General features: G+C 40.1%; 1 protein-coding gene across 20 annotated transcripts in view; it reads left to right on the forward strand.

The window, feature by feature from the left end:
- Window positions 1-9,019, forward strand: part of ORC3 (origin recognition complex subunit 3) — a 75,999-nt gene extending 66,980 nt beyond the window's left edge. For 12 of the 20 annotated variants that reach the window (XM_001156658.7, XM_009451621.5, XM_009451626.5 and 9 more), the window contains 4 exons: window positions 4,592-4,733; window positions 6,325-6,441; window positions 7,331-7,410; window positions 8,593-9,019. In XM_001156658.7, the coding sequence (XP_001156658.2) occupies window positions 4,592-4,733; window positions 6,325-6,441; window positions 7,331-7,410; window positions 8,593-8,698 (445 nt within the window). In that variant the 3' untranslated portion in view covers window positions 8,699-9,019. Of the gene's footprint in view, window positions 1-3,126; window positions 3,367-4,591; window positions 4,734-6,324; window positions 6,442-7,330; window positions 7,411-8,585 lie in introns of those variants that run through there. The other 8 variants (XM_009451622.5, XM_054686825.2, XM_063812526.1 and 5 more) reach the window with 2 other exon arrangements.
- Window positions 9,020-16,123: the final 7,104 nt, after the last annotated feature.

Here is a 16,123-nt window from a genome sequence, read left to right on the forward strand (position 1 = left end):
CTGCACTCCAGCCTGGGCAACGGTGCAAGACTCCGTCTCAAAAAAAAAAAAAAAAGAATTGTAATTTTTATTCTTTTTCCATCATTATCAAGATGTCTAATCAAATGACTTAGTTCATTCTTTTAATCTCAGTTCAAGAATATAGGCTTAAATTTGATCTACTTCATTAGGTCAGGTGGGGAGAGATGAGATAGAAAGTGAATGTTTCTCTTTCTAATAATAAAGTATTTGTATTACACTTTATCTTTGCTAGGAGTAAATGCTGGATCTGAGCCAAGCCCAGAAAGTAGAGCAGACTAGCCATGCTGCTCTATTTTATCCTGAAGAAAGAACATTTAATTCTAAACAATGCCAGTGCACCTCATTATCAGCACTAAATTTATGTTGAGACATGTGCTGGGTAAATTTAGAAGTCTACCAATCCAGCCTGTATTTTAAGATGTTTCCTTTTTAGGAAACCCAGATCGTTCTGATTCATGGATTTCCCAAAAGTCAGCTTTATGTAGCCGTGTAAAATCACCCACCTAAGTTTGGTGGAAGTTGGGCATGCTACAGAAAAAAATGAGAAGTGTGCAAAAGAAAACGATTTAATACCTAAAAAGTGGGGGGGGGGGGGGGGCGGAGAACCTGTTATCATTGTTTATTGTAATTTTTTTTTTTTTTTTTGAGACAGAGTCTCACTCTGTCGCCCAGGCTGGAGTGCAGTGGCGTGATCTTGGCTGACTGCAACCTCCGCCTCCCGGGTTCAAGGGATTTTCCTGCCTCAGCCTCCCGAGTAGCTGGGATTACAGGCATGTGCCAACAGGCCTGGCTAATTTTTGTATTTTTAGTAGAGACGGGGTTTCACCATGTTGGTCAGGCTGATCCTGAACTCCTGACCTCGTGATCCACCCACCTTGGCTTCCCAAAGTGCTGGGATTACAGGCGTGAGCCACCGCGCTCGGCCCTGTTTATTGTAATTTTTAATGGCAGTTTAAACCCAACAGCAGGCTAGGCACTGCATAAAGTACTGAGAAAATAGCAGCACAATTATTAAAGAGAAAGAGTGCTTTTCTGACAAATTACATGTCTTTTCTGAAAGTGAAAAGCTTAGTTTTCCAGAATAATGTGGGGACAGAGTCATTGTTCCTAGTCATTGGGGAGAAATTGCTAATGCCATGAAAAGGTCCAAAACGATCAACCAAGGCCGGGCGCATTGGCTCACGCCTGTAATCCCAGCATCTTGGGAGGCCAAGGTGGGCAGATCACTTGAGGACAGGAGTTTGAGACCAACCTGACCGTCATGGTGAAACCCCGACTCTACTAAAAATACAAAAAATAGCTGGGCATGGTGGCGCACACCTGTAATCCTAGCTACTTGGGAGGCTGAGGGAGGAGAATGGCTTGAACCCGGGAGGCAGAGGTTGCAGTGAGCTGAGATCGCACCACTGCACTCCAGCCTAGGCAACAGAGCAAGACTCCATCTCGAGAAAAAAAAAAAAAAGTGATGAACTGCAATATTGGCCAAATACTAGTCAAAAATTACATTTTAGAACCCACAGAGTTAACCTTGCCCTACTGGGCTTTCCTGTTCTTGTAGAGTCTAGCCCCAAACTCTTGACTCTTCCCTTTTACCAGGCAGTGAACATGGTAGTCACTAAAAATAATTTTGCAATGTGATTTGCCAATTTTAGGCCAAATGTCAGGTTCCAGAGTTCTTACAAATTCCAAATTGTAGGCTCTGAAATCACATCAGCCATTTCCCTGTCATGATCCTTCACCTAATATGTCTGACTTTTTACCTTTCTGAGCAGTTGTTGAAATAATGCTCAGTATAATTAAATGTGTTTTGTTGTAAAATCACAAAATCTTCCATACTAGGATTTAGTGTCTTTACCAAGATTGTCCCAGGAGGGAAGAGATTAGAATTGTAGCATGTTAAAGCTAAAAGAGACCTGAAGAGTCAGCCCTGTGGCAGCTAAAGGCCAGAGAGGGGCTGTGACTCATGCAAGGTCACACAGTCTCATTCTCCTGACATCTGCCAAAAGGCCCTCTCCATTTCTCTACACTGCCCTCAACAGCCACACCACAGATGTCTGGGCACAGCTTGGAGTTATGGAGAAAGGATGTCCTTTAAAGACAAATATAAGCAGGAGACTTCAGGAGGCAGAGTTCACAGTATACCATGAGCAGCTCTTGGCAAAAATACTGGCAGGCAAGAATAAGTTGCCAGATCTTGAGAGCTGAGAATAAATTGCCACTTTCTAAGTTACTGTTTTTGCCAATAGCAAGCTTCAACTTTGTAGCCCTTGTTGATACTAATTCCTCCAGTTCCTTCAGAACCACCTCTTTCAGGGAAGGCCTATCATTTGTCTGGTCTGAATCCAAAATGAGCATAATGCAGTGCTTTAGTGCCAGACTCATTGCTTACTTCTTCTCACATAAATAAGTCACAGAAGTATATTTCTATGCCAATCTCCAAGTCTGCAGTCAGATAAAAATTCTAATGTATAATGTATTTTGTTACTGTTGTTGTTCAACTAATGTAGCCAGTGGAAACAAAATTAAGGCAGATATTTTATTTTTGCTCTGATGGTTCTTTGAGGATATCTAGAGAGGTCTTTTGCCTTGGGAAATGCCTGAATTTCTATATATCACATGTAAAAATGTTAAAATGTGAGGCGATAGTTTGAGTTTCTGAAGTTGACTCTATCTGATTGCCTTGTTAGATATCCAATCCTTATTACATAGCAGGGACTGCAACAAGATCTTTTAATGACAGCCATGTATAATGATTGGGAAATAACTGCCTGAGGTTAGTGTAGGAAGAGTTTATGGTCAGAAATTACAAATTGGTAGCCAGCCATCACAGAAACTATTTCCTGAAGCTACAGCTAAGTTAACTTAACCTTGAGTAATTAAGATGTTAACAGTATCTGAGGTATAGAATACTGTTCCTTAGTGAGGATCAAGTCAAAATCATACACTCTTTGCAAGTAAGTTTTGTTCCAGTTGATTCTGGAGAAGGAGCAGCACCTAGAATTAGAATGAGCAAGGGGTCATTAGCTCTTGAGATGGGGGAGGAAAGGAAGATGTTGAAGAGTGATGTCCATGTTGAATACCCTTTCCACTTCCTCTCTTCTTCAGAGCTCCTGGCCACATCGGGACAAAGCAAGTGTAGGGGATTTCTAGGGAGTGGTATCCTCTCCAGAAGAAGAGAAAGGATACTTGGAAGAAGGGGAATAATGTCCCCAGTGACTGGGCTGAGGTAGCTGCTTTGCTCTGCTTGTACTGGTAGGAAAAGGAGCTGACACAAGCTGTCATGTGGCCAAAATACTTTAGGCTCAGGACTGGACTAAGCCCCAGAAATCTTCTTTATGAAGTCATGTGAGTTAACTATATACTTTAATCCAGTTAGTGACATTACTCTGTCTATGGGTTATGTGTGCCAAAGCTTCTCCCCTCCAATTTGCCACCCTCCAGGCATCCAGTATAGTATCACTGTCATGGCACAGACCACCTGATGGGCTCATTATACATGCAAAGCAAATTTTTAATGCCGTATTTTTTAGTTCCGAATTTATTAAAATTGTTTTATCATCTAGCTCATAGGTGAAAAAAATCCCAAATTATGGCAGATTTTTTATAAGTGAAATTTTATTAATGATTTGTTTTTCAATACTCTGAAACTAAGATTTAGTCTTTTCTGCCTTCTAACGTAATAAGTAATTCCAATATATAAAAAACTTTTGGGCCGGGCGCGGTGGCTCACACCTGTAATCCCAGCACTTTGGGAGGCCAAGGCTGATGGATCACCTGAGGTCAAGAGTTCAAGACCAGCCTGGCCAACATGGTGAAACCTCATCTCTATTAAAAATACAAAAATTAGCCGGGCGTGATGGTGGGCACCTGTAATCCCAGCCTCTCAGGAGGCTGAGGGCTGAGTCAGGAGACTCACTTGAACCTGGGAGGCAGAGGTTGCAGTGAGCCGAGATTGCACCACTGCACTCCAGTCTGGGTGACAAGAGTGAAACTCCGTCTCAAAAAAAACCAAAACAAAACAAAAAAACCCCACAACTTTTGAGGTGTCATTTCCATGAAAGATATCAACTAAAAATTTTCTGTGATCCAAGAAGAATTTCCTGAACTCTTAATTCCAGGCCTGTGTTTAATATTGCCAAAGGTTAAATGTTTGCTGTGCTAGAAAATGTAGATATCTGTTTTCTCATTTACTTTAAGAAATGCTATCTTAAAGATTTCTAAGCAGAAATGTAGTATATATACATTTGTTCCTAAAGGTTTAACTCAGAACTGAAATATACAGCTTCTTATAAAGAGTCTAGAGGTAGTTTTAAAAACTATTATATGGAAGAGATGCAGTTCTGAGTGAAACTGTATTAGAGCTGATATTTGGGTTTGTTTCATTCGTTTGTTTTTGGTTGTTAATTTTGCTTTTAGTAAATGGTTCAGTCCTCTACAGAGAGAGGATTGACAAAAATGTTATAGTGAAAATTGAAGTCCAACAGAGCTTAAAGGAAAAAATATATATATTATATATAAAGAAAATAAACCTGTGCTTATCTAAACATGGATGCCTGACTGGCTGTTTCAGAGAATACCTTCTGCCTCCTGAGACACAGCCTCTCCATGAGGTGGTGTACTTCAGTGCTGCCCATGCCCTTCGTGAGCATTTAAATGCTGCTCCGCGAATTGCCCTCCATACTGCACTCAACAATCCTTACTATTATCTCAAGGTAAGATGAACATTTAGTTTTCTGATAGTTTAGCTCAGACTCTGGGCGTCATTGTCATAAAAATATACTAAATTTGCAGTTATGTTTTAATGAGCAGAGAGTCGGCAATTCAGGGTTGCACGTCTCATATATTTTTAAAAATTCTTTAGACTGTAGAAAAAAATTTCTAACCCCATAAAGATACCAGTTAGTAGTCAACTGTTGCTGCCAGTTTTTGACCATGTGTAATCTTTGCCCTTCACATGCTAAAGTCAGATCATAGGCACAAAGACTTGAGAGTATAATGTTACCACTCTTGTGAAAATAAAAGAAATGTTTCCTGTAAACATAACAGCAGACAGGGATTAAACAATATGGCCTAATAAATTACTGAAAGACCGAAATGGTTGTTTCTAGTGGGAAAGAGAAATACTTTGGGACTTCATCTTGTATTTTAAAACAAAGAAAGATCTATTCTGAGAGCATCTGCAGAGCTGAGTGTAGAGGATAACCAGCAGTCTGCCACTAAAACTCCTGGGGCAGCACACTTCAGCTGCCCTTGCTAAAGTCCAGACACGGTTATCAACTCCTGGAAGCTCTTTAAACAATAGTTCAAGACAGCTCACAATTTTAGAAACTAGCTTTCTTATGACCGGGCAAAATGATCACTTTAAACATTCAATAAGCTGTATATACATGAAAGAGTGGTAAGTTAAATACCCAGAAATCTTGCCACAATAAATACTTAAGAAACAACTCCATAAGACCTATGAAGAGCATTCCAGTGTACTGGCTTCTCATTGCAAAACGGCACACAAACATGCAGAGTATTGCAAGAATATTGAGTAGGACGATATAAGTCAATGGTTTTCAGTGATGGTGAAAACCACTGAATAATTTCATACTTAACCAAAAAATCAGTTAATTTTAATATATAAACCATAAATTAAAACTTACAAAATCTGTCTTCTTCTTGGCTGGTGGGTCACAGAAGAGAACTGGTATGATTTCAGTTGTCTTTGGGTGGGATATATTATAATATACCCCTGATATTATAATATCAGAGCAGGGTGTGTATGTAAGACTTTGTGTTTCTCAGTAAAAGCCATGGATTTCAAATAGGTTGAAGAAACACTGATGGTTTCTATAGGGCTTAAGATCTGCAGTGTTGACAACGTAGTCTTTTCTTTAAAAGAAATTTATACCCCTGGTAAGTGGTATTAGTATTTACTAATACAGTATAGTAATTGTTAGAATTCAGCTAATTATAAGTGTTGGAAGTACCATTTTATTAAGTATTCCTAAAGATTTCCATAAACTTTTTACATTAAGTGCATTCAGGTCTGAGAAATTAGTAATTTATGGATTGAAATGAAAAATATGCTTATCTTCTAATCCTGGGAATATTCTAGTGACTAAGAACTAGAGGGGTTATGACCAAGACATAAACCTAAACAAGAACTAGCTAACTATTGAATAGACTCACTAAATAAGGGAAACCAAGATTCCATTTACTGGTTTACTCAGTTTAGGTTGGGGGCTTCATTAATGTCTGATTTTATTCCTAATAATTTCTAAAAGTTAGTCATCTTAGTTTACTGTTAATTGTTAGAATGAAGCACTGAAAAGCGAAGAAGGCTGCATTCCGAATATCGCCCCAGACATCTGCATAGCATACAAACTGCACCTAGAGTGTAGCAGGCTCATCAACCTCGTGGACTGGTCAGAGGTAGGTTGTAGGGAAAAGAACAAGCTAGATATTTTTCTAACCATCCATGATGACTTTCTCAGAATAGTTTTATACTTTTAGTGCTTTGGAATTTATCTTGTGTTTAATGCCTTGTCTTTTATTTGGAAAGCATAAATCACTTCAAACTTTAAAAGTTCCTTAGGAAGTGGTAGTTCAACAGTCCCCATTCCCAATCCCCTGCCCTCTGATCCTGAATTCCTTAACCAAGCCAATTCTGTGTTCATGCTAGGTCAAAATAAGTATGTGATCTAACCCAATAGTTAGCATTAAGCAAAAACTAAACAATTTAGGTCAGTTCTGTTATTTCACAAAATAAAGTATATTATTAACTAGCATTTCTCTTCTTGCTTAAAAGAAAAAAAATTGAAGTAACTACACAACAGATTTAGCAATCAGGAAGTACAAGGAATACTTGGCAAGGCAATAAACAACTGTTGTTTTTCTTTAAAATAAACAACTATTCTTTCTGTCTTCAGAATAGTATTACAAAGATCTTAACTCTATTAAAGGCCTTACAGATGTCTTGTCACCATTAAAAAATATCCATAATTGGCTGCTTCCAAGAAAAATAGATATTTTCCTGGAGTAAGATTAGTAGAGGAAACAGGGCTTTCTTGTTCTTTTACCTTTGACTAGCTTCGTTTCTTGTTTTTCTCTGCATACTCTTAGTTCTCTGAAACGAGTATTCAGGAACCATTACTTTATCTTTTAATATATAAGTGGTTTAAAGTGATCATCAGTGTAGTTTTGACAATCTTAAATTTGATATAATGAAGAATATGTGCCAGCTATCAACAGCCATTAAAAGAAGTATAGTAAAAGATGTTTGGCAACTGTAGACATTTTTATTTTCTTGTCTATTCAAAAGGCTTTTGCAACAGTTGTGACAGCTGCTGAAAAAATGGATGCAAATTCTGCAACCTCAGAAGAAATGAATGAAATTATCCAGTATCCTTTTAAAACCATTTCTACAGTGTCCAACTACACATAAAATATAAGTTTATAATTTCTCCAGATCTACACTAGATATTTATAAAGGCGTACTCCAAACAACCGTATTACTTGTTAACCATATGGTGCTAGAATAACTGAAATTTCTGAATCTTTATTTTGAATTTAATCCAAAATGAGACCAAACCTAAAACTTTTGGTATCAAATTTATATCAAGATTATATTTTAAAATTTACCAAAAATGAAACTGCCATTATTGAATTCTCTTTTTTTGTTTTTTGTTTTTTTTGTTTTGTTTTGTTTTGTTTTGAGACGGAGTCTCATCTATCGCCCAAGCTGGAGTGCAGTAGTGCAATCTTGGCTGACTGCAACGTCCGCCTCCTGGGTTCAAGCAATTCTCCTGCCTCAGCCTCCCAAGTAGCTGGGATTACAGGTGCCTGCCACCAAGCCCAGCTAATTTTTGTATTTTTAGTAGAGACGGGGTTTCACCATGTTGGCCAGGCTGGTCTCGAACTCCTGACCTTGTGATCCGCCCGCCTTGGCCTCCCAAAGTGCTAGGATTATAGGTGTGAGCCACCTCACCCGGCCTAATTCTTTTTTTTTTTTTTTTTTTTTTGAGACAGAGTTTTGCTATTGTTGCCCAAGCTGGAGTGCAGTGGCGCGATCTCGGCTCACCGCAACCTCCACCTCCCGGGTTCAAGCGATTCTCCTGCCTCAGCTTCCCAAATAGCTGGGATTACAGGCGCCTGCCACCATGCCTGGCTAATTTTTGTATTTTTAGGGGAGATGGGATTTCACCATGTTGGCCAGGCTGGTCTTGAACTCCTGACCTTAGGTGTTCTGCCTGCCTCGGCCTCCCAAAGTGCTGGGATTACAGGTGTGAGCCACTGACCTGGTCTGAATTCTCTATTTTTCTAATGTACGTTTAGAAGTGGGGGCGGGGAGCAATTTCCATACTATGTAGAACATTAGATTTAGGAAGCATTAAGTACTTTTCCATTTATGTTTTATTGATAGTGGATTCTAATTAATGTTTTCCAGTAACAGTTATAGTTTAATTTAGGAGTTTATATCTGAACTATCTACTTCATTTTACCAACTAGTATTTTAACATTGAGATTTTAATCCCTTTTTGTCAAAAATACAGCATGGCCAGTTTCCTTAATTAAAGCCTCCAGTGCTCGGTTTATTAGAGCTGTTTCTGAACTAGAACTTTTAGGATTTATAAAACCTACCAAACAGAAGACTGACCATGTGGCAAGACTAACATGGGGAGGCTGCTAGAAAGCAAATAAGCAAAGCCAGAACTATCACATTTAGCTTAAGAGAAAAAGGTGACCAGTCATATGTACATATATTAGAGGAGCCTGTTTTGTTGAGAAGATAAATGTGTAACCCCCATTGATGTTTAACCAGAAAAGTACATTGCTAACCCCAGGCATGTATCAAAACACCGTGGAGTACTTTAGACTCCAACAAATATGTAACTAAAACTGCTCACACATTTTACTGTACTTTCCACAAAGTCATTACTAAATTGTGAGTAAATCATTCTTGAACTTAGAGTATGTAAATGTAATAAATTCCGTTATCCAGGAGTATAAATTATTTGCAGTTGCTTTAGCAGTCCTCATTCCTCCTCTCCCAATTCCCTGCATTGGCATTCCTTACTTTAGTGTAGTAGGCAGTAAGTAACATGAATATCTTACAGGTTGTTTCTCCTGGTGACTACATAGGTTCCAAAACTGTCTCTGCCTCTCCATTTCCTGTAGTCTTACAACTTTAAAGAAAAAAAAAAAAGGCCAGGCGTGGTGGCTCACACCTGTAATCCCAGCACTTTGAGAGGCCAAGGCGGGTGGATCACAAGGGCAGGAGATCGAGACCATCCTGGCCAACAAGGTGAAACCCCATCTCTCCTAAGAAATACAAAAAATTAGCCAGGTGTGGTGGCACATGCCTGTAGTCCCAGCTACTCGGGAGCCTGAGGCAGGGGAATTGCTCGAACCCGGGAGGCGGAGGTTGCAGTCAGCTGAGATCGGCCACTGCACTCCAGCCTGGGTGACAGAGTGAGACTCCATGTCAAAAAAAAAGTCCCAAACTGTTTGGCTTTATTTAGGCAGTAAATATTCTACTTCGGGATGACCTGTCATGGAGCCAGTAAGGCCTCTACAAATCACATCCCAAACAAATACAACTCAGATGAGCAAAGTAAGGCCCAGATGAAATGACATCTCGATCTCTTCTATGGCAGAAACTCAGCAAGACATAATGAAACAAAGATAGCTAAAGTTCATTATTTAATGCTCTACTCCCAAGAGAATTATGGGACTTTAAGGCTACTCACTAACATACAAAATTACCATGCAGATATGGGGGAAAAGTCCATGTCCGGAAAAAACTTGGTTTGCAAACCTTAGAACTATGTCATTGCAGGATTATGTGTGTGTGCCCGTGTGTGTGCTCACAGGCTTTGAAGAGTTTTATGAGTATCCGTTATCCAAAATGCTTGGAAACAGAAGTGTTTTGGATTTTAGATTTTGAAATATTTACATTATACTTAACAAGTTCGGTTCAGCATCCAAAACCCAAAATGCTCCAGTGAGCATTTCCTTTGAGCATGTCAGTACGCAAAAAGTTTCAGATTTTGGAGCACTTAAGATTTAGGATTTGGGATATTCAGCCTGCATAATCAAACCTCCTTCATTCAGGAATGTAAAAGGAGGTATTAATATGAGCTTAGAATAAAGAACACCTTAGACCTCTGGCAGCGTGGTGGGCTGAGATGACATTAATGGGTAGCTGCTCACCCTCCCCACCTCACTCCCTGCTTTAAGCACATAAAAATGCTAGATGAGCTGGGTACAGCAGCTCGCGCCTGTAATTCCAGCACTTTGGGAAGCTGAGGCAGGCGGATCACGTGATGTCAGGAGTTTGAGACCAGCCTGGCCAACCTGGTAAAACCCCATCTCTACTAAAAATACAAAAATTAGCTGGGCGTGTTGGTGGGCGCCTGTAATCCCAGCTACTGGGGAGGCTGAGGCAGGAGAATCACTTGAACCTGGGAGGCGGAGGTTGCAGTGAGCCAAGATTGTACCATTGCATTCCAGCCTAGGCGACAGAGCGAGACTCTGTATCAAAACAAAACAAAACAAAACAAAACAAAATTAGCTGGGCGTGGTGGCACACGCCTGTAATCCCAGCTACATGGAAGGCTGAGGCAGGAGAATCGCTTTAACCCAGAAGGTGGAGGTTGTAGTGAGCCGAGATTACACCATTGCACTCCAGCCTGGGCAGAAAGAGTGAAACTCCGTCTCAAAAACAAAACAAAACAAAAGCTAGATGAAATATATCTCAAAAAATGTCAAAATGTTGCCAAGGCTAAAAGGAAGGGGAAACCCCAAGGTACCATAAATAATCAACTGCAAGTCAGAGCAGAAAGCACCTAGCCCTGCACAGCTTTGGGAAAGACAATGACCAGCGTAGGTAGTTAAGTTAGATTAGGTATCTTTTCATCTTCATTTAAAAGGTGCCAGGATTTCTTATTCAACAGAATGTAAACACCTGTACATATGTACACAGGACTGTCAGCTTGAATGTTTGTTAAGGAATTTATTATATGCAAACACAAGTACCACTACTACCATAGAAAGCAACTGGACAAATAGAAGCCTTGACACCTTGGAATCCATGTATTAAAGACAGAGCCTCTGTCATTCTAAGGGTCTTTGAGTGAGGGTGTGGAACACAGCCCACCAAATGAATATGATCAAAGAATAAATTTCTCATGTTAAGTCACTGAGATTCCATGATTTACCTTCATAGCAATTAGCTCAATATTTTTTCGCAATATTCTAGTCATTCTTCTTCTAGTCTTGCCTCCAACCATGTGTTTCATTTTTTAAACAATGGTTGGTACAAATCTAGGGAAAGAATAGGTGATTTTAATGATTTTTCCATCTATTTAAGGTAAGAAAGTTGGCAACAGGGAAGGTCTTCCAATACAAGGACACCATCACTATGTACAATGTAGTTTCAAATGATGCATATGAGCACCAGATAAAATTGTCAGTGTTTAGAAACTATTACTTTGAACAACACTCATACAGCAAGATGCTTTTTACACTGTAAGGTACAGAGGAACTGGCCTCACACAGACCAGCAGATTCATATATAAGGCACAGATTCACTGAGTAGAGTAAGTAGCCATGCCTTACTTTTCCTTTGCTGGGCACTAAGTTGAATTTATCCAACATAAACGCATGTCATGCCCTGAACCACTTTGACTTTCCTCACTAAAGATTATGTAAGAAAGTAGCAGGATGGCAACTGCCCTATTTTCTTTTTCGAGACAGAATTTCGCTCTGTCACCCAGAGTGCAGTGACACGATTTGGGCTCACTGCAACCTCTGCCTCCTGGGTTCAAGCCATTCTCCTGCCTCAGCCTCCCAAGTAGCTGGGACCACAGGTGTGTGCCACCACGCCCAGCTAATTTTTGTATTTTTAGTAGAGATGGGGTTTTGCCATGTTGGCCAGGCTGGTCTTGAACTCCTGGGCTCAAGCGATACACCCACCTAGGCTTCCCAAAGTGCTGGGATTACAGGCATGAACCACCGTGCCCAGTCGAAAACTGCCCTATTTTCACAATGAATACACAAAAGAGCTATAAAATTAAAACATGAAGCTCCTTTGTGGTAATCATTAATGGAGCACAAAACCCTCAAGACAGCCTATGAAATGCCAGTTCAATTCTGTGTCCATTCTGTAATTCAGGAAACCTCTACCAAAATATCTTACAAAGGAAGTATTCTGCCTTACTAAATCTTTCATTTAATGAAATACTGATCTGAAAACCCTGAATCGAAGTAGGGTGAAATACATTCAAAAAGTACCAAGCATGTGCCATGTGCCAGGCACTGTATGCCAGTGAGCAAAGAACCCTGCCTTCACTGCGTTTAGCAGAGGAAGTAAAACAAAGAAGCAGCAGGGCAGAGCACCAGGATGTCAGGCTGCAATTTTAAAAAGAGTGGTCAGAGCAGGCTTCATTGAGATGACGTTTGTGCAAAAAGTCAAAAGTGGTGAAAAAATTTTCCATGAAGTTTTGTGGGAGAAGAGCATGCTAGGCAGACACTAGCAGTAACAAAAATCCTATGCTGGAAAAACAGCAAAAGTGGCCAATGTGGACAAGGTAGAGTGAGCAGGAGGAATTCAATAGGAATTGAATGAGGTGGGGTAGAGTGCAGGTAATTTAGGGCTCCACAGACCTTTGTGAAGTTTTACTTTTACTTAGGAAGCCATCTAAACAAGACTTAGCCTTTTAAAGGATCAGTCTGGTTGCTATGAGAGTAGAATAGGATGGGTGAGAGGAGACAAAGTGAGGCAAAACAAAGACCGGTTAGGAAACCACAGAAATAATCCAAGCAAGCTATGATAGTGTCTTGGATTAGGGTAATAGCAGTAGAGATGTTAATATTTTAAGGTGGAACTAAGATCAGATGAAGGATGTGAGGAGTCCAAGACCATTTCTGCCTAGAAACAAAGAATGGAGTGGCCATTAAGTGATTGAGGATGACTGAGAGGAAAAATTTCAGAAGCAAAAATAAGTTTTAGACGTAAATTTCGAGGTGTCTACTAGATACCTAACTGAAGATGTCACATGAAGAGGTTAATATAATCTGATGTCCTTATGATGAGATCACCAAGATGAGTACTAAGAGAGGAGGCAAGCAGCCCAAGGTCAAGCTCGGGGGCACACCTATGTTTTAGCAAAATGCAGGGAAATGAAGATTGGGCCAACAGCAAGACAGAGAAGGAGCAGCCAGTAAAGGAGAAACGTCAAAACAAGTGTAGTATTTTGCAAGCCAACTGAAGAGTGCTTCAAGGTCAAATGCTGGCTGCTGATTAGATTTAACAATGTGGAAATCTTTGCTGCGTTTTACTAAGAGTAACAGAGTGGAGACGAACTCTAATCACCTATCAGATGACCTAACCAAGTGTCCAAACTTAACAGCCTGGAAAAGCCGTAACTGTTGTGATGCAATATGGAGACCATAGCATCACCTTGCACTCTTGCACAACAAGTTTAACCTGAAACTTGCAAAAACTTTAGACCTTTCAGTTTACAGAAAGTTCAAAGGGATATCAGAAGTTAAAATTAATGACACTACAAAGAAAAACTCAACAAGACAACAGGCCTAGTATTTCCAGAAAGTAGGAATCTTAATTAATCGTGTTTGGGGGAATGAGGGTAGCTATTTAAAAAAGAGACACATGGAAAAATCTGAAATAAGGACTCGATGTTAAATTAGGGAAGTATTTTAAGTGGGAAAGTCAACTTTTCTGTTTGAATTTCTTTTCCTAATAAAACAAAAGTTGGTGAAAAAAAAGGAAGGGGTAATAAACTGGAGGAAGTTTAGAAAACAGTTTTGCTTTTATAAAGGGGAGCACTAAAATAATCACTAGCAAGGGATATAGGATCAAAAGATTTTTTAATAACATGCTTATTATGCTTTTGGAAATGATTTAGTAGAGAAAGAAAATAGATGCAGTAGAGAGAGGAGAGGACTGCTGGAGCTGTATCTTTGCCTGAGACATAGGTTTGCATCTCGTGCTCCTTACCTGGGGCAAATGCAGGAGCAAGAGAATTGTGGGAGCCATGTATCCATGAGTAGACATAGTCAGACTATTCGGGTGCTTTTGTAGAATATTCATTTAATACCAATTACTATAAGAGTTTGAAAGGAGTAAAGAGAACCCAAACAGGGCAAAAACAAGTCATTTCCAACCCTAGCTGCTTAAATCACCTAGGCAGCATATTAAACAGATTCCAAAAGTTCTCTCCTCCCACCAATTGTCTAAAGCAGTCTCTGGGGATAGGTAGAGCCTGAGAACCTTCTACCATTTTCTTTAGGGTCGTGTCAAGTGCTTGCCATAGGCCAAAGACAGCTTTAGTAGTTTAAACCTCCAATATTTATTTTTCTCAGATTGCCTATTTTTCCAAAAGTGCAAACGCTTATACCTATGTGCACTTGTTAAAGATTTACTAAACACATCATAGTACAGTACTGTATCAGTACTGCCTTTTACTGAAAGAATAAGATGACTATTAACACAATTCTGTAGATACTTATTACAAGCAATTTCAGGGATTTGGGGAATTCAGAATCCCTAGGTAGCTAAAATAATCTATTGAAATCATGTGTGGTTGGTTATTTGGACTAATCAACTACCGGACCCATCTAAAGTCAGAGTAGCCCATAAGCTAGGACTTTTGCATAAGTGATAATGCAGAAATTTGGCTGTGGAACAAAAAAAAAAAAAATTTTTTTTTTTTTGAGACAGAGCCTCACTCTGTCACCCAGACTGGAGTGCAGTGGCACGATCTCAGCTCACTGCAACCTCTGCCTCCTGAGTTCAAGCGATTCTCGTGCCTCAGCCTCCCAAGTAGCTGGGACTACAGGCTATCCTGCTAACCAGTGGTTCTTAGCTGGGAACTGTTTTGTCCCTCAGGGACATTTGGCAATGTCTGCAAACACTTTGGTTATCACAATTGTGGGAGGGGGTTTAACTGGCCTCTAGTGGTAGAGGCCAGAGATGTGGCTAAATATCCTATAATGCACAGCAATAGCCACCACGACAAAGAATGATCTGGCCCAAACTGCCAGTAGTGCTGAAGTTGAGAATCTCTGTTCTAGACCATTAAAAGGGGGTAGAATTGGCCGGGCGCAGTGGCTCACAGCACTTTGGGAGGCTGAGGCAGGCAGATCATGAGGTCAAGAGATCGAGACCATCCTGGCCAACATGGTGAAACCCTGTCTCTACTAAAAATACAAAAATTAGCTGGGCGTGGTGGTGCGTGCCGGTAGTCCCAGCTACTCGGGAGGCTGAGGCAGGAGAATCACTTGAACCCGGAAGGCAGAGGTTACAGGGAGCCGAGATGGCAGCACTGCACTCCAGCCTGGTGACAGAGCAAGACTCCATCTCAAAAAAAAAAAGTGGGGGGGAAGGGCATAGAATTATGCACCTTATTGCCACCCTGTGCTATACCAATGTTTCTCAACCACTAATTGGCATATAAATTGCCTGGGCACCTTGTGAAACCACTTTCTAGGCTTGTTTTAAACAGAGAATTGGTGAAATGTAATTACCAAAGCTAAAAATAAAAAAAAGATCTGGCTGGGCGCAGTGGCTCACGCCAGCATTTTGGAAGGCCGAGGTGGGCAGATCACCTGAGGTCAGGAGTTCGAGACCAGCCTGGCCAAAATGGTGAAACCCTGTCTCTACTAAAAATACAAAAAATTAGCCGGGCGTGGTGGCACATTCCTGTAATGCCAGCAACTCAGGAGGCTGAGGCAGGAGAATCGCTTGAACCTGGGAGGCAGAGATTGCAGTGAGCCGAGATCGTGCCACTGCACTCCAGCTTGGGCAACAAGAGCAAAACTCTATCTTAAAAAAAAAAAAATTCCTTTTTCTTCTAACTTGGTCAGTTATAAATGTGTATTTAAGATTGTCTTAAATTTTGGAAATATGCTACTAGAATTCAACAAATGAATTCACTGAAGCATGTTTTTGCTTACTTCATTATAAGAAAGCTATGTCTAGAAACCATGTATGGAAAGGGAGTCAAATTTGCTGAATCATGCTTTTGCATATCAAGTTCTTAAAAGAAAAAACTGGATTCTACTGATATCTGAGGTAATTCTATAGCAATTA

This window comes from Pan troglodytes, chromosome 5 (genome assembly GCF_028858775.2).
Source record: "Pan troglodytes isolate AG18354 chromosome 5, NHGRI_mPanTro3-v2.0_pri, whole genome shotgun sequence".
Lineage (NCBI taxonomy): Eukaryota > Metazoa > Chordata > Mammalia > Primates > Hominidae > Pan > Pan troglodytes.